Source organism: Leucopleurus acutus (genome assembly GCF_964270905.1).
Source record: "Leucopleurus acutus genome assembly, chromosome: 8".
NCBI classification, from domain to species: domain Eukaryota; kingdom Metazoa; phylum Chordata; class Mammalia; order Artiodactyla; family Delphinidae; genus Leucopleurus; species Leucopleurus acutus.
In genome coordinates, this window is record NC_139151.1 from 46,079,165 (window position 1) to 46,101,727 (window position 22,563).

Sequence of the window (22,563 nt, forward strand, 5' to 3'; positions counted from 1 at the left end):
TGCCCTTTAATAACTAATTATCTAACAATGCTAAAAATCTTAAAAAATTACACAATTTTTAAAATTGTACACTTTTCTTTCTAAAATTTGCTAACATAGAACAAGAAATCAATGACATTTTCACATGGATATTAATTAAATTATATTAAATTGTAAGACTTTGTAGTCTTTAAAACTGCTAGTTTAATTATAATTTATGACATTTATAGCTAAGGCTATAAATTACTTAAGTCTAATAACTGAGACTTACCAGGGCTTCCTGATATACATCATGAGTAATAAGAGTAGCCCAAGGGAAGATCTTATAATAACAAAAGCATTAATAGAGATGTCCCTTATTTAGAGTATGTAGCTCTCTACCTGCCCCCTACAACACTAACATAAACAGAGCATATATTCACAACTACATAGTATAAACACTGTCCTGTTTTCTGTTTTGAGACAACTATCAATGCTAAAAAAACAGAGATAAGGCTTACATCTCTCTCTCCCTCAGTAAAATATAGGGTCCTCGGAAGCAGGGACTATACCTTGTTTATTTTGGTAACCCCCATTTCACCAACAGTGCCTAACAGAGTAGATACTCAGCAAATGTTGCTTATTCTTTTTTTTTGTTCCTAAACCTTGGCCTCAACTTGGCAATCCTTGGAAAGGCAACAATTTTGTCCTGTGATCACCAGTGACACATCTCTAAGATGGAGCTACCTCCAATTCCTCTCCTTTCTTCAAGGTTCAGGTCCCACGTAATTCACAAAATCTTCTCTGATTTCCCCAGCCCAAAGATAACTCCCTTTTCTACAGTTCTAAAGACTGTACTGTCTAATCATATATTGGACATGAATATACTATCTTGGACTATTTATTACCTATTCATTTTAAATCCAAATCTAGATATACCTTATTCCCTCAACTAAATTAATTTCAAGGACAGAATAATGGCTATATTTGTGTCCAAATACATAACAAAGTGCTCTGCACTCAATAAGTGTTCACTGATAAAAATAAAGACAAAGATGATAAAGGTAATACGAAACCAGTTTTGCATATTTTTCTATCAGGTATTCACTCAAAGGCATAGCAATGCCTTTGAAATTTCCTGACCAAAATAAGGAGTGGGTAACTGTCACAGCCAAAACTAACAAAATGATATTATTACTAACTAAAGAGTATTTTACTGTCACCCAACATTTTGAGTAGGACTGTATATATGTGTATATGTATAAAATCAACCCAATATAATGAAAATATAACCAAGAAGTATGTGAAAAGGTAGGATTACACCCTCAAAAAATGATTATTTAATATCATAAGCAATCAAAACTATACGGCATAGTAACAAAAGTCACAAAACAGTATGCTCCCAATTTTTTTTTAACAGGTATATAATGTGTAATGTGAATGTGCATCTATGTTTGTGTATTTATATAGGTACACTGGAGGAAAGGGAAGGGAATAAAGAAATAAACACTAAAATGTTAGTAATTACTACACAGTAAAGCTACAGATGATTTTTACTTTCTTCTTCATGTTTTTCTCTACTTTCCAAATCAGAAACACATACCTAAATACAATGTATAATTTTCTTAAAATAAAACCTCCCAACATTTAGAAATTTTGTCGTTGATGTTAAAATAATCCAACAAGCTCAACTTAGTCTAGTGAGCAACATAATAGAGTTACAGAACAAAGTTATTTCTTAAGGTTAAACTCAGTCTCTGAAAGTATTTCTTACCTATTCTGCACTAACCACCCTCTTAGTTAAGTAATAGTTATACAGCAATAGTATAAATAAAAGGCTCTATTCAGAGGAAGGGACGATGAAGATACTAAGACTATCATTAGTATCCAGAATGTATCATGTACAAATTCATTTCCTTTGGACATAGTCAAAAATCCATGTGTAAAAGCCTTTGACCTCATTAAATTTTTAAATTACAGACCCTGGCTGACAAAAGATAAAAGACCAATTCGTATTTTGCACTTTCTGAAAAACTTGCCTAATACTGACATTTATTAATCTGGACATAAAAAGTACAAATCTACTTAACAGACAAATGTTAATGTTAAGTTAACACAAAAAGTTTCCCATTTAGAAAGATCGAGAGATTCAAAGGTTTATTCTAAATTGGGAACACTATCAAAGCAACATAGTACAGCCACTCTGGAAAACAGTTTATCAGTTTCTTTAAAAACTAAACATTCAACTACCATACAACCTGGCACCTACACTTCTGGGCATTTATCCCAGAGAAATAAAAACTCATGTTCACACAAAAACCTGCACATGAACATCTATAGCGGCTTTATTTGTAACAGCCAAAAACTGGAAACAAGCCAGATGTTCTTCAATGGGTGAATAGTTAAATAAATTAGTACAGCCATACCATGATATACTACTCAGCAATAAAAAGGAATGAGCTACTGATATACCGAACAACTTGAATCTCCAGAGAATTACGTTGAGTGAAAACAGCTAATGACAAATAGTATGTACTATATAATTCTATTTATACATCATTCTTGAAATGATTATAGAATTTAAAAAATTACAGAAATAAAGAATAAATTAATGGTTGCCAGAGGTTGAGGAATGGGAGGTAAGGGTCAGAGGGAAGTAAATGTAGCTACAAAAGGGCAGCATGAAGGATCCCTGTGAAGGAAATGTTCTCTATCTTGACTACAGTAAATATCAATGTAAATATCCTAATTTTGATACTACTACAGTTTTGTAAAATAATACTATTAAGGGAAACTGGGTAGAGAGTAACATGAGATCTATTATTTCTTACAACTGCATATGAACCTATGATTATTTCAAAATAAAAAGTTTAACCTTAAAATATACAGTATTTTTAGGGCATTTTCCAACATTGATTATATTAATCAAAATCAAATATCTTCTCTCCAGGAATTTCCAATCTAAACAAGGCAACACAAAAAAAGTTTGTCGAAATTTACTTAGAATTTAAGATAAATGTGTAAATACATATAGTATTTCAGTATTAAAGTATCACCATGTGGTAGTATAGAAAAGCATGTGTATGACTAAAAGAAAAAAAATGCATTAAAACTCATATCTATTCTAGCATGCAGATGTAATATTTTTAAGTTTTTTACAAAATCAGAAAGGAAAGCAGCACCTAGCATAGTTTGGTGCTACTATTATGGTTTCCACAGCACCCTATAATTCATCTTCCAGTCCTTTTCAAACATTATTTCTATTGTGACTTTTCCACTAGACAGCAAACTCTGTAAGTACAAGGACTGTCTTCATCTTGCCTTCCAGCATATAGCACAGTAACTGACACATGATAAGAACAGAGCAAAAATTAAACATTTTGAAACTGAAATAAGTTGCTGAATACAACCCTGAACTACATTCCCTTGTTACAAAATTCAAAAACCTATCCTTAGGTAAACACATAATTAATTCATCTTTCCATAGTTGAATTTTTCAATGTCGCCTATCAATTCCATTAAACAACTTTAAAATGTTTTAATACAAATATGTTTTTAAAATATGAACTTGACAATGAAAAGCATATAACCTTGATTATATATTTACAGTAAATATCAGACTAGACAACATTAATTTCAATTCTGAAAACTTAGAAATTTAGAAGCCTAGCTAATTATAGTATTAAATATATTCAGTATTTAGATAGAATGAATGCTATTCTGATTCCAAGAAAACTGTGCATCATAAAAGCTCATCCTTAAATCTTTTTTGCCACAAGAAGTTAGCAATAGAAGCAGAGTATGAAATGAAGTTAAAGATATATAGCGAGACATATACAGATATAGATATATACCCTATCAAAGATGAAGATCTAATCTTTAAGGAAAAAAGAGTCATGAAGGACACAGGGCCGTGAATCATCTTCCTCCTGAAGTAAGTGCAATTCAGTCATATATGACAGGAATAAACCAGAGAGCATCAAAGCTATTTTAAAAATTTAAGTCTATCCTTTAAAACAGAGACAGAAAATATTCTCAAATTTAAGTAGGTTTTCTTTCTTTCTTTTTTTTTAAGGGAACTTGATTCAAAAGAACAAACAAAAAAAGGTTAAAAAGTACATGGAAAAACCTTGAAAGCAAAAAAAAAAGAATTACTCACCAAGTTGGCCATATAAATTGTGAGCAGCCCTCTCCTGCAAATAATTTTAAGAAGAGACAGCGTGAGACTAACCATCAATTTGACTTAATAATCACTTTATCATTTTTTTAGAAATCTACCAAAACAATTACCAGAAGTTGTGGAAAAGGGATAGATTATGCTGATCTAAGTTTTCAGTACCCTAATAGTTGGCTGTAAATAGATTCTACAAGTCATTCTAATCTGCAGTCATTAAACATTCTGTTTAATACTCGTTAATTAAAATTCTTTAAAATTACTATTGCGTAGTAATTGTTAACTAGACTTACTGTGATAATCATTTTGCAATATACACCAATATCTAATTATTATATTGTTCACCTGAAACTAATATAATGTTATATGTCAATTACATCTCAATTTTTAAAACTACTAATATCTTATTATTTTTTAATAGGAAGAGAGGTACAATTTGCTATTATTCTATGTTTATGCTAGAGAATTCTAAATTTAAGGAAGAATCCTAACAAATTCATCTTGCCAAAAATGTCAAGGCCATATCAATTTTAACTAAATGCATATTTATTTTTTAACAAACAGATCTTCTATTTGTTTCACACACAATGCAACTGTTCATTAGATGCCATTACAAATCATACAAATCACCTTGTTTTAATTTCATTGTTAAGTGAAAAGTCAGGCAGTAAGTTAATTCTCTAATGCCAAAGGACAAACAAAAGCTCTACAAACACTCACTTTACAGAAAAACTGCATATTTACTAAATACATATTTACTCTTACTTAATGAGAATTCATCTAGAAACTCAAAGATAAGAACAATTTTATGCCCTTAATCACTTTATTTAACTTATCTGCACATGAGGCCATAAATGAACCATATCCTATCCTCTACGAAAGAGGTCTTTAATGTTTTAAGAGTTCAAGGGCAGAGTTCAAATAATAAACTCTGAAAATTAGAAAAACTTATTTGAGTTTCAATGATGAACATTTTTTTAGAACTCAAAGAAACTACTACTTTATATATAAAAGAAGCAAAAATATCAAATCACTTTCACTTAAATATCATGCCAGGTCTTGATATTAACATCATCAATCAAATCTTCTTGATGTCAGATCCAGTCATACAAAGTCTTGACTGCTCATCATTTAACTTGGCTTAATAGGATTTTTAATTTACTAAAGCCACATGGAGGCAGTACGATATAAGTGAACAATGCTGAAGTGAAGTTCTGAAATCAGGGTTCCAGTTAACTTTAATTCTCTGGTACCCTGTAATTTTGTCATAAAAATAAGGGAACAAAACTAGTTATCTAACTTACATTTTCAAACATAAAAACTACTTAAAGAAAAAAACTTACATTTATCAGCAATATATAAAACATATCATTGGGCCACCCTGGTTGAAAGGAGGAGGCGGTCTAGGCATACCCACTGGGCCACACCCCCCCCCAGCAATGTCCCTCTTCAGCAGGTCCTAATGCACCTCAGCAGAAAAAGACAAGTCTACTGACCTTCTAAAAAAGTGTTTCAGAATCAGTGATAAGATGATCTGTAAGGTCCCTTTCAGCTCTTCTTTTCTATGACTGTACATACGAATTGAAATTGTTCTCACTAAACCTTACCAAGCTTATTAGTTCCTACCAAATTCTAAATCAAAGATGTTCTAATAGTACTTATTTTAAATAAATTATATCAAGAAAAGTTAGGGTAACATCATCATCCAAGAGTCACACATACACAGAAAAGTTCAATCCTTCTCAAGTGATACCTATTCTTACCAACAGCTGGTTACGTACGAAGAAAAAAATAATATTCTTCATTACAAAAACCAAAATAAAAATATTTCTGTAATTTCAGTGGTAGTCCCTGAAAATACTTTTCATTATGAAATGAACTAATGTATGATGCTATCTTTAAAAACATTTGTTCCAGTAATCTCATTCTGCCTCTAATATTAACAGTAATCCAGCTCCAGAATCATCACTAGCTTCCATCTATAACTGTTTACCTTTACTGAGCAAAGATTATCTTGTTAACCTTTACATTTTCACAGACCTGCAATAATAGTACCTGGCATCTATAGACACTAAGCAAATGGTAGAATTACTAAGCAAGGTGTTTCTAGGAACCCAGTTTTATAAAAAGGAACACATTATAAACATGTATTATAGAAATATAATCACAAAAGATAGCCACCAGACAGAGCGAGGGCCAATTAATGATACTAATTTATTAGCAAGCAAAGACGTGATCTGTTTGTCATACATTTGTATAAAATTTAATAATTTACAAGGTATAATTAATATTTTGAAATCAGATTTTATCCTCTCACTAGTTCTATGAAGTGTAACACAGATACTACTGCCCTCACTCTATTGAAAACCAAGAATCAAAGAAGTGGTTTCCTTAAAAATACAAAAGCAGCAAAAAGCAAGTTCGTCTGACTCCAGTTTCACGTTCTTTCCAATGCACTGCTTCTACAGCAGAAAATCTTTACATTACTAAGTTACCTTTCCTTTTTTTTTAATTTATTTATTTTTAGCTACACTGGGTCTTTGTTGCTGCACGCGGGCTTTTCTCTAGTTGAGGCGAGCGGGGGCTACTCTTCGTTTTGGTGCACGGGCTTCTCATTGCGAAGCACGGGCTCTAGGTGCGCGGGCTTCCGTAGTTGTGGCACATGGGCTCAGTAGTTGTGGCTTGCGGGCTCTAGAGCACAGGCTCAGTAGTTGTGGTGCATGGGCTTAGTTGCTCCGCGGCATGTGGGATCTTCCCCGACCAGGGCTCGAAACCGTGTGCCCTGCATTGGCAGGCGGATTCTTAACCACTGCGCCACGAGGGAAGTCCTAAGTTACCTTTCAATTCTAAAATTCACTGACTTGTTTAATATGCTGTCCTAGCAGGCTTCTGTGTGATGAGGATGAACAAAGCCTTGACGCATTCTTACTACTGGGAAAAACTGAGGATGCATCATTATTAGATTATGTCCTATTCTGGTCTCAAGTTTCAATTTATCCTTCCCAAACAATGAGGAAGATCACCTCCTTCCCAGCTTTATCTGAATTCCAACCCAAAGCTAATAGCCTCAAGAATGAGAGGGCAATGCCTGTGATGGGCATGATATGTTGGATTTCATAGCCAGACTCTTTTTGGTGCCTTTACCTGGTACGTCTTTAACCTCCGTTCCAATGTCAACTTGGTAGGTTAGAATATGAGAACAGTGATTTATTTTAACACTTCTCCGGAGATGTTCGGTATCATAGGAAATAGATAAGCTAATTAAATACCAATTTTATTTAACACTTGACTGTATCTAGCCTATGTCTGAAGACAAACAAGTCACTCCCTTCCTAGTGCATAAATTCCCTCTGGAAACCAAGTTATATATTATAAAACACTGCTTACAACAGTGATGGGGAAGGGGGAGGTGCCAATTAGAACAAAAGGTGGCCTAGAGGAAGGGCTGCGGCAAGGAGAACAATAACTTTTTAAACTTCACAGGAGACTCTGATACACAAATACTCCCATTCTGCTGAGAATCACTAGATTAGAAGACTGGTGAAGCTCAGTGAATAAGCAGTCTAAAGTTAGTCGAGTATTTCTTTAAACTACAGATAAGCTTCTTTTTTTTTCTTTTCTTTTTTTTTGATGGGGAAAGGGGGTGAATCTTTTAAACTTGCATGAAAAATGTAAGTGGGTGTGCACATCAAAGGGTACTATCTAAAAAAGTATTAAGAACCACTGCTGTAAGAACTAACTCTTTGTAATCAGAGTATCACTACTCCTGTGGGAAAATATTAAAATAATTAAATTTTCTTAACATCTCAGTAGATTAAAAGGTATCCTCACATTCTACTGAAATTCCAAGGATTATCTTCTAATGACATTATTCTGTCTCATCAGATGAACAATAATGCTTTTTTTCTGGAAACTTTAGTGTAAATATTCTTTAGCTAACTTTCTCAAACTTCTGAATGATACTGTATATAACACATTTCATAACTAAGGTCACTACAGAATACAGAAAGAATGGTGTAACCTCTAAATTCTAAATATTTATATCTTCTATGTATATATATATATAATATGTGTGTTCTGTGTTCTATGGATAAGGAGAAATTAGAGATTAAAGAAAAACAAAGTGATTGTTCTTAAACATTGTAATGGTTACCAAGAGATGCTATTTAATCATTTCAGAAAGTCTTTCAAAATATAATAGATTTCATCTGTCAGAATGTTTTAGAAGAGTATAAAATACTTCTTTAAGGTATAAGAATGGATAAGGTAAACTCGCAGTCTAGAGCAAGCGTCTATAATCACATTCTATTATATATAGTGGATAATACAAAGTAAGCTTTTCAGAAGACTGCAAGGTAATTTAATTTTCTTCCTGTGAACATGAAACTTGAAGATCCCAAGAATTTATAGGCCAGTTTATAAGTATTCTTTTATTCACATATTATATAGTTGATTCATTTTGGTCATATCTGCTTGGGAGTTTCATAACTATAACAGTGTAATTTAACAACTCAAGCCATGAATATGCTTAGAATAAATATGCAATTTTTGATACTTTAATCCACGTCCATGTTTGAGCACCCTGCAGTTTCAACTTACCTAAACTAATACTAAATATCAAAGCAAATCCATCAGAAACAAAATCCATCAGAACAACTTCTTTCTGAACCACAAACAAAGCACTTCCTAGAAAAAGAAAGAGAAGACTAGTTCTTAACAGCCCACCTAGGGATAAACTAGATGTTACCAATGCTTCCTGCTGAGTTACTACCATCACAGTTCTTTGTGGCACAAATTTTTTAAGCAACCCTGGAAACAACTTCAAAGCTTTCACAGAACCCCACAGTGATGCGATTAAGATTTAAGTAAGCTGCCCTCTTACAAGGTGTTAGGAACTAGCTGGCAAAGCATGCTTAATTCTGTAGAGGGAAGGAGACTGGGAAAGATGGATGGATGGATGGAGGAATGGATGAATAAATGGATGGATGAGTTGGAAAGTTGGGAGGAAATAAGTTTAAACCAATGTAGATGAAGACATTAATACAGATAGATCTTCACTTATACATCTATATATACATCCATCATACATATGTGTGTATATATAACCATGTTGTATGCTTGTACCTCATTAAATGCTTTTTGAAAAACTTATTATACAAAATGTATAACTTCAGTAAAGATTTTATTAAATACAGCTTTAGAGATTTAAAAATTAGGATTACCACTATTTGCTAATTTGGAAAAAACTGCTTCCACATTCTGTTTCTTCTACTCTTTCTAATATATTACTGATATTTATTTTTAAAAGGATGAACTGACAACTGATCAATTGATAAAAGATCAATTGAAATCTGATTCCTTAAATGTTGCTGTTTCCCAACTTATAACCTCAGACCTCTTCTTATTCTGAGCTTTGAGACTCTGATCTTCTCCCACAGCTTCAATGATAACCTACAAGAAGGAAACTTCCAATTTTATTTACATAACTACTGTGCTTCTTCTGAATCTAGACTCATATTTCAAGCTGCCTACTGGCTATCTCCATCATTGACTTTCTTTGTGAATTAAAGGCATGATTACAAATTCCTTTTCCTTAAAGTAAAAACTATAATATTAATATTCTTCATTTTGGGCTAGATGTAATAATTTTGAAATACACATAACTTCAACCTTTGTAAATTACTTACAGTCTATTCAGGGATCTTGATGTTTAATGAAATCAATAAAAATTTGTTTTAAGTAAAAAATACTTTTTCAAAGCAAGTAAGACCACTGAGTTAACTTTTGCGCAATTCCAGATAAACATAGACCATACTTTCTTAAAATAAGACACACTATAAAGCAACTTGTAAAGAAATAAAACAAAAAGATTTGCTTTTCTATCTTTTAAGGTTAAGGCCAAAAAAAACACTTTTAAACCTGCTTTTTAAACAGTAAGTCACCAGCTTCTGAACAATACTATAAAATTAGATTTTAAAGTTTTTAATTAGACCCCCAAACCAGTATTTGTGGCTGATGTACATATACATACACAATTCTAAAAAAAACCCAAGGGCTTCCCTGATGGTGCAGTGATTGAGAGTCCGCCTGCCGATGCAGGGGACATGGGTTCGTGCCCCGGTCCGGGAGGATCCCACATGCCACGGAGCGGCTGGTCCCGTGAGCCATCGACGCTGAGCCTGCGCGTCTGGAGCCTCTGCTCCACAGCGGGAGAGGCCACAACGGTGAGAGGCTCGCGTACCGCAAAAATAAATAAATTAAATTAAATTTAATTTAATTTAAAAACACCCAAGAACTCAAAAGCTATTTCCAGGTATTAACTGCATCACCTAATAAACAACAGAATCAATACATATCACAAAAAGTTCGACTACTAAACAATCACATCAAGATAAGGATCAATTTTTCTTCAGCAACCATGGGATAATACTTATAAAGAAGCCAAACTTAAAATTCTGATCAGGTCTTCAAAACAGTAAATCCACTCCAGTTAATATTTAGAACAGGCCATAATCTAGAACCAATTTTCTATGAATACCTACCGTCTATGAATAAAACACCAGTGCAATAGCTCACTTAAAAAAATAAAATCAGAAAACTTAAAAAAAAAAAATAGTGTACTACCAAATGTAAACGGAGAATAGGAAATAAACTAGTAACCAAAATCCAAGTTATCACCTCACTTCTAGGAAACCTCTTTATGCCTTAAGAAGTTATAGCTTTTAATATCAATAACACAATTTTATTTTAGAATTATTATGGTATTTAAACAAATGTTGGTCTTCAAAGAAAAATCTGACTTTTTTGAAACTAAAATTGTAAAGATAAGACCTAGACTAATATATCAACAGAAAAAAATTCAGAAATCAACAAAACACACATATATATGAAAAATTGGTATATGACAAGGAGCATTCCAAATCAGTGGAGAAAGAATGGACTATTGAACTCCTGGTGCCAGAGTAACTGACTATTGGCTAGCAAAAAAAGAAAGAAAGAAGGGGGGCAGGGGGGTGGGGGGGAAAAGAGAGAAAAAGAAAAAAGAAAGGAAAGGGGAAAAAAAAATCCTATAATAAATAACCTCTAAGATGGACCTAAACATATTTCTACATTTTGGGAGGTGATAATATTAACACTAAGAAGCTATAAAGTTAAAAATATATAATGTAGACTGTAGAGCAAGCACACACACGAAAGAAAAATATTTCATAAAGAAATACATAGAAATGTTATTCTAAAATAACAAAATCATTCTTCCAGTTTCCAGTTTCCATGTAGGGAGCTTGGAAGTGATCACTTAGTCCTAACACCAAGGAAAAAGCTCAACAAACTGAAAAGTTAACATCCACAAGAAAAGTAAGGTCACACTGCAAAATGCTGCCTGCAAAATTGGAGAGACTGCAGGCAGATACAGAGAATTACAACTTAACAGAGCACAGACTCACAAGCTGAAACCTCGGAGGGAATGAGAGCCAGGAGAGGAAAGGCTGCACTGTAATTGATAAAGAGCAGGAGGCTCAGTGTGGAAGTTAAGAATTACAGAGGTATCAGTCTTAAGGGGGCCCCACACTTTTTTGAGTTTTACCTCCAGGAGCTTGACTAGGTTCTCACAGTAAATAGCAGAGAAAAATCCCCTTGTACTTCCAAGTAGAGGGAGGGGAAAAGGAACCATTTTGAAATAAGCCAGAGCACTGGTTGCCCTCAGGGGAAACTAGTTAAGCAGAGCCTAACCTGCTGGGGTATTATGAGAGCCTTACTCACCTGGGGAAGGAAAACACCCAACTCCACGTGGCTCTAGAATTCCACATGGAGGAAGGGGAAAAACCCAACTCCAGCACACTCTAACCATCCTGCCCCACCAAGGGGGAGGGGGAAAATTGAGAAACACTTGTTAAGTTCACAGTCCACAGGCATAGGCTCATTGGAAGGCTGAAACCGAGTCAAAGGACTATAGAACACTTCCCTTCCCCACACAACTCACCACTACATTACAAAAGGCCTATTTACAGCAATTCCATTTACCTGGTACATCATGTCCGGCTAACAAGAAAAAATTACAAGACATACCAAGAGGCAAAAGACACAAATTGGGGCTTCCCTGGTGGCGCAGTAGTTGAGGGGGACACGGGTTCGAGCCCTGGTCTGGGAAGACCCCACCTGCCGCGGAGCAACTGGGCCCGTGAGCCACAACTACTGAGCCTGCGTGTCTGGAGCCTGTGCTCCACAACAAGAGAGGCCGCGACAGTGAGAGGCCCGCACACTGCGATGAACAGTGGCCCTCGCTCGTCACAACTAGAGAAAGCCCTCACACAGAAACAAAGACCTAACACAGCCAAAAATAAATTAATTAATTAAAAAAAAAAAAGAATGCCTTTGATGGGATTATTAGTGGACTGAACACAGCTGAGGAAAAAAAATCTCTTAGCTATAGGATCTATCAGTAGAATCCTCAGAAACTGAAAAGCAAAGAGAACAAAGACTGAAAAAAAAACAGAAGAGAATATCCAAGGATTGTGGGATAATTACAAAAGGTATAACATATGTGTAGTGAGTATAGCAGGAGAAGAAAAAGAGAAAGGAACAGAAGAAATATTTGAAACAATGATGACTCAAAAATTTCCCAAATTAATGTCAGACACTGAACCATAGATCCAGGAAGCTCAGAGAACATCAAGCAGGAAAAATGCCAAAACAAAACTACACCCAGGCATATCTTATTCAAACTACAGAAAATCATAGATAAATAAAAATCCTTAAAGAAAAACACAACTTACCTATAGAGGAACAAAGCTAAGAATTACATCTGGGGCTTCCCTGGTGGCGCAGTGGTTGAGAGTCCACCTGCCAATGCAGGGGACACAGGTTCATGCCCCGGTCTGGGAAGACCCCACATGCCGCAGCGCAGCTAGGCCCATGAGCCATGGCCACTGAGCCTGCGTGTCCAGAGCCTGTGCTCCGCAATGGGAGAGCCCACAACAGTGAGAGGCCCGCGTACCGCAAAAAAAAAAAAAAAAGAATTACATCCGACTTCTCCTCAGAAACCATGCAAACAGGAGAGTGGAGTGAAATACTGAAAGCATTGAGAGAAAAAAAACACCAACCTAGAATTCTGCACCCTGTAAAATTATCCTTCAAAAGTAAAGGACAAATAAAGATTTTACTAGACAAACAAAATTGAATCTGTTGCCAGTAGACCTGCTCTGCAAGAAACGTTAAATGTTCTCTAGAGAGAAGAAAAGTATGAGTCAGAAACTCATGTACATAAAGAAAGGTAGAGCATCAAATAAGATATGAGTGAAGGTAAATTTTTTAATTTTATTTTTCTTATTTTTAATTGTTCAAACAGATAACAATTATTCAAAATAATAGCAACAATGTATTTGATTATGTATGTATATATCGAGTGTGTGGTGTGTGTGTGTGTGTGGTAATTATGCTTATAAGTGAAGTGAATGACAACAATGATACAAAGGACAGGAGGAAGGAATTTGGGCTATTTTGTTATTATAAGATACTCTCATTACCTATGAATGAGTACAGTATTATTTGAAAGTGGACTTGGAATAGTTGTAAAGATACACTGTAAAAACTAAGGCAACCACTAAAAAAAGTAAAAAAAAAAGTATAGGGCTTCCCTGGTGGCGCAGTGGTTGGGAGTCCGCCTGCCGGTGCAGGGGACGCGGGTTCGTGTCCCGGTCCGGGAGGATCCCACGTGCCGCGGAGCGGCTGGGCCCGTGGGCCATGGCCGCTGAGCCTGTGCATCGGGAGCCTGTGCTCCGCAATGGGAGAGGCCGCGGCAGTGAGAGGCCCGCGTACCGCCAAAAAAAAAAAAAAAAAAAAACAAAAAAGAAAAGTATAACTGATATGTTAAGAAAGAAGAGAAAATGGAACCACATATAACATTCAGTTAAAACCACAAAAGGCAGAATAAGAGTGGAAGACAAAAAAAGAACAAAGAGAAAACAGTAATGAATATGGTAGAAATTAATCCAACTATATCAATAATCACTTTGAATGTCAATGGTCTAAATACAACAATTAAAAGACTGTCAGAGTTGATCTCAAAACATAACCCAACTATATGTCATCTACAAGAAACCCACTTTAAACATATAGACACACAGAGATTAAAATAAGTAAGCATATGAAAAAATGCTCCACAAAATACATATATCATCGAGGAAATACAAACTAAAACAACAATGAGATACCACCACACATGTATTAAAATGGCCAAAATTCAGAACACTGATAACACTAAATGCTGGTGAAGATGTAGAGCAACAGGAATTCTCATTCATTTCTAGTGGGGTTACAAAATGACCCAGACACTTTGGAAGACAGTTGGCAGTTTCTTACAAAATTAAATATACTCTTACCAGATGATCATACCCAATCATACCCCTTAGTAATTATCTAAAGGAGTTGAAAATTTATGCCTACACAAAAACCCACAAACGGAGGTTTATAGCAGCTTTATCCATAATTACCAAAACTTGGAAGCAACCAAGATGTCTGTCAGTAGGTCAATGGATAAATAAACTGTGGTACGTCCAGACCATGGAATATTATTCAGTTCTAAAAAGAAACAACCTATCAAGCCATGAAAAGACATGGAAGAAGCTTAAATGCATATTACTAAGTAAAAGAGGCCAATCTGAAAAGCCAACATACTGTATGACTCCAACTATATGACATTCTAGAAAAGATAAAACTATGGAGGGCTTCCCTGGTGGCGCAGTGGTTGAGAGTCCACCTGCCGATGCAGGGGACGCGGGTTTGTGCTCCGGTCCGGGAAGATCCCACATGCCGCGGAGCAGCTAGGCCCGTGAGCCATGGCCGCTGAGCCTGCGCGTCCAGAGCCTATGCTCCGCAATGGGAGAGGCCACAACAGTGAGAGGCCCGCGTACCGCAAAAAAAAAAAAAAAAAGCATTTTAGGACAATATGGACAAGATGGTAATCAGGAATGACTGCTAATTTTCTTATGTGTGATAATAGTGTTGTAATTATGTAGGAAAGTACTCTTATTTTAGAATATGCATTCTAAAGTATTTAGGAGTAAAATGTCATGACGTCTACAATGTACTTCTATATGGTTCGTACACACACACAATACCACACATACATAGACATAAAATCACATACAAATAAAGTAAAAATGGTAAAATGTTAACAACTGTTGACTCTAGGTGATCGTTACACAGGTGTTCATTTCAACATATTCTGCTGAAAAGTAGGCAAATAACTTCAAAAATGCCACCTTATTAAAGTGCTAAAAAATAAATTGAAGCAAACTTCATTTAAAGCATCTTTAAAGTTTCATATATGAGTACATACTTTGAAATCACATTTCCAAAACCAATATTTAGATTTTTAAATTGATCAGAAAGTTACAATCACCAGAACAACGCTCTCATTACTTACGGGCAAAAAACCAATAAAAATACTTAACACACTTACCATGTGTCAGGCACTCTTCTAAGCACACTTACATAAGTAACTCACTTAATTCTCTGAATAACCATGTGAGTAGATTATCACTACCTCCATTTTTCAGGTAAGGAATAAGCCATAGACGTCACACAATAAGTGGCGGAGCCAGTCTCCCAAGCCAGATTTTATAGCTCCAGAATCCACACTTTTAACAACTATTCTGTACTGTTCTCTCAGGTGGGGAACCTATGTTTCTAGCAATACTGACTTGATTTTCCTGGGGTTATAACATCCTTTCATTTTAGTAATTTTAATAATCTAAAAGTATCATCGAACAGAGAATCACAAAAATTTAGATACTATTACATTTACAAAAATGCATTAAAATGGCTTCAGGTGGTTTAAGTAAATATTTAGTCACCTAACAACATCTATCTATAGTCTTACTAGGGGATTGATGATTATAACAAACATCTTCATAAACTGAAAGATGATCCCATCTTGATTAATATACCTGACCGTATCTTTATTCTCCGGGATAAAGATGGAATCAAAGCAGTTCTCAACAATAAAAATAATTATTCCTGAAATGGCAAATATTCTTTTATGCAAAATGTTTAACTTCAACAGTTTACCTGACTGAAAAACTTACATAACAGTTTGTAGCATTTTGTAGAAATCTTATTATTCCACGTGGAACATTTTCAAGTTGATAAAAATGAAAATTTTTTTAAATGAGAAGATATCAAAAAAAAAATAATTGATTTAATAGAGGTTAATGAGCCCGAAGTAAATTACAGATTTAAATGATAAAAGAAAACTTTTTTTTTTCTAGGTGTGATAATGGTATTGCAGTTATGGAAAAGATCTTTAATTAGAATTTATGCAAGCCATGTTTTAGTTTGACACATCAGAGAACCCTTCAATTTTTTTAGTAAACAAAGACTAATGGGCATTTTTACTATATAATGTCAATCTTTATTTTTTATAGGCTTAAAAACCTAAATAATATAAGTATAAAGTTAAATTGTCCATCAAATATTGGGTTGGCCAAAAAGTTCGTTCAGTTTTAAGTAAAAATAAAAGACACAGTTTTCATTTTCACCAAGAACTGTATTGAACAACATATTCCCTAACCAAACAAACTTTTTGGCCAGCCCAATATTTGCAAGACTGAAAAATATATGTAGAAATATTTCTCCTCCCTGGACCATGATAAACAGTAAGCAAAAAAAAAAAAAAAACAACAACACTCTGTGACGGTGGACAGTAAATCAGTTGTATTAAATATGTAGGTATGTAAAAGTTTACCTGCTTTTTCTCTCAATTAGAATGGCCACATAAGAAGCTGGCAAAGCGGCACCAAAGCCAGGACTCCATGAGTAGAATTTTCCAAGTATTTTCCTGAAATTGAAATTTGGAATGATTATATGAAATTTCTAGTTGGTCATTTCAGTTATTACACATAGAAGTTCCCCTTCTCAGTTCACCCTCTATCTAAATGTCCCACAGCACCTCAAATTCAGCATGTCCAAAACCAAACTCATTATCTTAGTCCCTTATCTCCATGAACCTGTTCTTTCTCCTCTCTTTTCCTAGGTTAATGATATCAACAACCACTTATCCACCTACGTGTGACACTTTGAGACATCCTTGGCTTCACCTTCTTCCGTGTCCCATACATGAAATCATCCCCTTAAATACTTCCATGTACAATTTATCTCTCAAATTCCTCTCCAACCTACTGCCCTTGCCTCATTTATGTCCCTCACCATCTCTTCTTCAGGCTACTACAATAGCAAACTAATAGGTATCTCTCCTTCCAATAATTTAACCTGTTATATTCATTCAGACAGTCCCTGGATCCAACATTGTTCACTCTGCAAACCTTCTATGTTCTCAATTTCCTATCTACCAAACAGGAATAAATGTATTACCTATCTCATAGAGTTGTTATGATGGCTACGTGAGATATTTCCCAGCACCATCCATGACACATAGGAAGTACTCAGAAAATGTTAGCTATTATTACTATTGTTATCACTACTACTATTCTTTCATTATGGCTCTTTTTTTATGGAAGTATAGCTGATTTACAATGTGTTAGTTTCAGGTATATAGCAAAGAGATTCAGTTATATATATATATTTTTTCTTTTCAGATTCTTTTCCCTTATAGGCTATTACAAAATATTGAGTATAGTTCGCTGTGCTGCACAGTAGGTCCTTGTTTGTTATCCATTTTATATATAGTAGTGTGTGTATGTTAATCCAAACTCCTAATTTACCCCCCGCCCTTCCCCTTTGGTAACCATAAATTTGTTTTCTATGTCTGTGGGTCTATTTCTGTTTTGTATATAGGTTCACTTGTATCATTTTTTTTCAACTATTACTATTTTTTAACACATGATGCATATTCAAAAAATGTCTCTCCTTCTTTCCTTCTAAAACCCTGGGTAAGTTTTTTCTTACATCGCTTACTAAAGTATTTTACATTTTTTACTTATATGTGTATATAAAATTTTTCATTTACTAGAATATATCCTTTGGGAGAAAGAATCTGCATAGTATCTCACAAATTATAAACGCCATTGGGTTGGGTTTTTAAAGAGAAAAAAAAAGAAATCTGGAGATATTAGGAAGACTCTTTTTCCTTTCGAAGACAACTTGTTCCTAAGAAAGGGAGAAACAAAAAATTATAAGAAATTATCTGAACAAAGTTGGTCAACTGCTAAATGATGTATTACAGGAAAAAACATATGCTATGTACATACAGATAAGGATAAAATATCAGATGAAATTTTCTTTCTAGCTGAAGCTTAGCTTTAAAAAAATTAGAAAACCTACATATAACATGGGTATTTCTGCAATGGACATCAGAAACTTTCTGCCTAAGAAAACTGGAGGTGATTCTCCCTCCAACATAAAATACACAAAGGACTTAACAAGTTACTGAATATAAACAAAAAAGGAAAATAAATGAGTGAGTCAGTTATAGGAGGAACACAGATGTTACCTTATTATAAGTATTTTATGTCTCCAAAACTTAACCAAAAGCTTCATAGAACATATATATGCTGCAAGACCAATTTATTATTATTGCAATTTTTAAAACCTAATTATCATATAACTCTATTTTTAGAATTTTAACAAGTATTAGAAACTTTCCAGAGACTACGTGGTAAAGAGTTTCTTACACAGATTTTTCAGGTCAATTTAAAGGCATGACTTATTCAAGAGTATAAACTTTATAAATTACTAAAAGTTTATAAATATTAATGTTCTTAAGGCAAAAATCTATAGAAGACATTTGGAAATTATATTTCTTTTTTTTTAAAGGATAAAATTATTTTTCAATTTATTATTCCCTATATACAAAAAACTAGTTTGGTAAAACATTAAAAGCTTTCACTTTTAGACTGAGAATGATTCATAGCTCCCCATAATTCCCACTTCTAGTTAACACTGTACTGGAGATCTTAGCAAGTACAATAATGCAAGAAAAATAAATACAAGGTATAAGAATTCAGAAAGGAAGAAATATTGTTCTTATTATGAGCAATTTTTTTTTCATTATTAGTAATCAGTTTAATACACATCGGTGAATACATGTCAATCCCAATCTCCCAATTCATCACACCACCACCCCCACTACCCCTGACGCTTTCCCCCTTTGCTGTCCATACGTTTGTTCTCTACATCTGTGTCTCAATTTCTGCCCTGCAAACCGGTTCATCTGTACCATTTTTCTAGGTTCCACACATATGCGTTAATATACGATATTTGTTTTTCTTTTTCTGACTTACTTCACTCTGTATGACAGTCTCTAGATCCATCCATGTCTCAACAAATGACCCAATTTCGTTCCTTTTTATGGCTGAGTAATATTCCATTGTATATATGTACCATATTTCCTTACCCATTCATCTATGGATGGGCATTTAGGTTGCTTCCATGACCTGGCTATTGTAAATAGTGCTGCAATGAACATTGGCATGCATGTGTCTTTTGGAATTATGGTTTGCTCTGAGTATATGCCCAGTAGTGGGATTGCTGGGTCATATGGTAATTCTATTTTTAGTTTTTTAAGGAACCTCCATACTGTTCTCCATGGTGGCTGCATCAATTTACATTCCCACCAACAGTGCAAGAGGGCTCCCTTTTCTCCACACCCTCTCCAGCACTGGTTGTTTGTAGATTTTCTGATGATGCCCATTTGAACTGGGGTGAGATGATACCTCATTGTAATTTTGATTTGCATTTCTCCAATAATTAGTGATGTTGAGCAGCTTTTCATGTGCTTCTTGGCCATCTGTATGCCTATTTTGGAGAAATGTCTACTTAGATCTTCTGCCTATTTTTGGATTGGGTTGATTTTTTTTAATATTGAGCTGCATGAGCTGTTTATATGTTTTGGAGATTAATCCTTTCTCCGTTGATTCGTTTGCAAGTATTTTCTCCCATTCTGAGGGTTGTCTTTTTGTCTTGTTTATGGTTTCCTTTGCTGGGCAACAGCTTTGAAGTTTCATTAGGTCCCATTCGTTTATTTTTGTTTTTATTTCCATGACTCTAGGAGGCTGATCAAAAAAGATCTTGCTGTGATTTACATCAAAGAGTGTTCTTCCTATGTTTTCCTCTAAGACTTTTACAGTGTCCGGTCTTACATTTAGGTCTCGAATCCATTTTGAGTTTATTTTGGTGTATGGTGTTAGGGAGTGCTCTAATTTCATTCTTTTACATGTAGCTGTCCAGTTTTCCCAACACCACTTTTTGAAGAGACTGTCTTTTCTCCATTGTATATCCTTGCCTCCTTTGTCATAGATTAGTTGACCATAGGTGCATGTGTTTATCTCTGGGCTTTCTATCTTGTTCCATTGATCTACATTTCTGTTTTTCTGCCAGTACCATATTGTCTTGATTACTGTAGCTTTGTAGTATAGTCTGAAGTCAGGGAGTCTGATTCCTCCAGCTCCATTTTTTTCCCTCAGACTGCTTTGGCTATTCAGGGTCTTTGATGTCTGCATACAAAATTTTTTTTTTCCCCATACAAATTTTAAGATTTTTTGTTCTAATTCTGTAAAAAAATGCCATTGGTAATTTGATACGGATTGCACTGAATCTGTAGATTGCCTTGGGTAGTATAGTCATTTTCACAATATTGATTCTTTAAATCCAAGAACATGGTATATCTCTCCATCTGTTGGTATCATCTTTAATTTCTTTCATCAGTGTCTTATAGTTTTCTGCAAACAAGCCTTTGTCTATTTTGTCTCCCTAGGTAGGTTCCTTCCTAGGTATTTTACTCTTTTTGTTGCAATGGTAAATGGGAGTGTTCTCTTAATTTCTCTTTCAGATTTTTCATCATTAGTGTATAGGAATGCAAGAGATTTCTGTGCATTAATTTTGTATCCTGCAATTTTACCAAATTCATTGATTAGCTCTCGTAGTTTTCTGGTGGCATCTTTAGGATTCTCTGTGTATGGTATCATGTCATCTGCAAGCAGTGACAGTTTTACTTCTTCTTTTCCAATTTGTATTCCTTGTATTTCTTTTTCTTCTCTGATTGCCGTGGCTAGGACTTCCAAAACTATGTTGAATAATAGTGGTGAGAGTGGACACCCTTGTCTTGTTCCTGATCTTAGAGGACATGCTTTCAGTTTTTCACCATTGAGAATGGTGTTTGCCGTGGGTTTGTCACATATGGCCTTTATTATGTTGAGGTACGTTCCCTCTATGCCCACTTTCTGGAGAGTTTTTATCATAAATGGGTATTGAATTTTGTCAAAAGCTTTTCCTGCATCTATTGAGATGATCATATGGTTTTTATTCTTCAATTTGTTAATATGGTGTGTCACATTGATTGATTTGCGTATATTGAAGAATCCTTGCATCCCTGGGATAAATCCCACTTGATCATGGTGTATGATCCTTTTAATGTGTTGTTGGATTCTGTTTGCTAGTATTTTGTTGAGGATATTTGCATCTATATTCATCAGTGATATTGGGCTGTAATTTTCTTTTTGGTAATATCTTTGTCTGGTTTTGGTATCAGGGTGATGGTGACCTCATAGAATGAGTTTGGGAGTGTTCCTTCCTCTGCAATTTTTTGGAAGAGTTTGAGAAGGATGGGTGTTAGCTCTTCTCTAAATGTTTGATAAAATTCACCTGTGAAGCAATCTGGTCCTGGACTTTTGTTTGTTGGAAGATTTTTAATCACAGTTTCAATTTCATTACTTGTGATTGGTCTGTTCATATTTTCCATTTCTTCCTGGTTCAGTCTTGGAAGGTTTCTAAGAATTTGTCCATTTCTTCCAGGTTGTCCATTATATCGACATGCAGTTGCTTGTAGTAGTCTCTTAGGATGCTTTGTATTTCTGCAGTGTGTGTTGTAACTTCTCCTTTTCCATTTCCAATTTTATTGATTTGAGTCCTCTCCCTCTTTTTCTTGATGAGTCTGGCTAATGGTTTATTAATTTTGTTTATCTTCTCAAAGAACCAGCTTTTAGTTTTATTGATCTTTGCTATTGTTTTCTTTGTTTCTATTTCATTTATTTCTGCTCTGATCTTTATGATTTCTTTCCTTCTGCTAACGTTGCGTTTTGTTTGTTCTTCTTTCTCTAGTTCCTTTAGGTGTAAGGTTAGATTCTTTATTTGAGATTTTTCTTGTTTCTTCAGGTAGGCTTGTGTAGCTATAAACTTCCCTCTTAGAACTGCTTTTGTTGCATCTCATAGGTTTTGGATCATCGTGTTTTCATTGTCATTTGTCTCTAGGTATTTTCTGATTTCCTCTTTGATTTCTTCAGTGATCTCTTGGTTATTTAGTAACGTATTGTTTAGCCTCCACATGTTTGTGTTTTTGCATTTTTTTCTTGTAATTCATTTCTAATCTCATGGTGTTGTGGTCAGAAAAGATGCTTGCTATGATTTCAATTTTCATAAATTTACTGAGGCTGGATTTGTGACCCAAGATGTGATCTATCCTGGAAAATATTCCGTGT

General features: G+C 34.6%; 1 protein-coding gene across 1 annotated transcript in view; it reads right to left on the reverse strand.

Annotated features, from left to right (window-relative positions):
• The window catches only part of TMEM135 (transmembrane protein 135), a 238,509-nt gene that overhangs the window by 177,820 nt on the left and 38,126 nt on the right, over positions 1-22,563 (reverse strand). Inside the window, exons 3-4 of the mRNA XM_082844923.1 lie at positions 16,878-16,970; positions 4,118-4,151 (exon numbers count right to left, since the gene is read on the reverse strand). Coding sequence (XP_082701049.1) covers positions 4,118-4,151; positions 16,878-16,970 — 127 coding nt within the window. The remainder of the gene's footprint in view (positions 1-4,117; positions 4,152-16,877; positions 16,971-22,563) is intronic.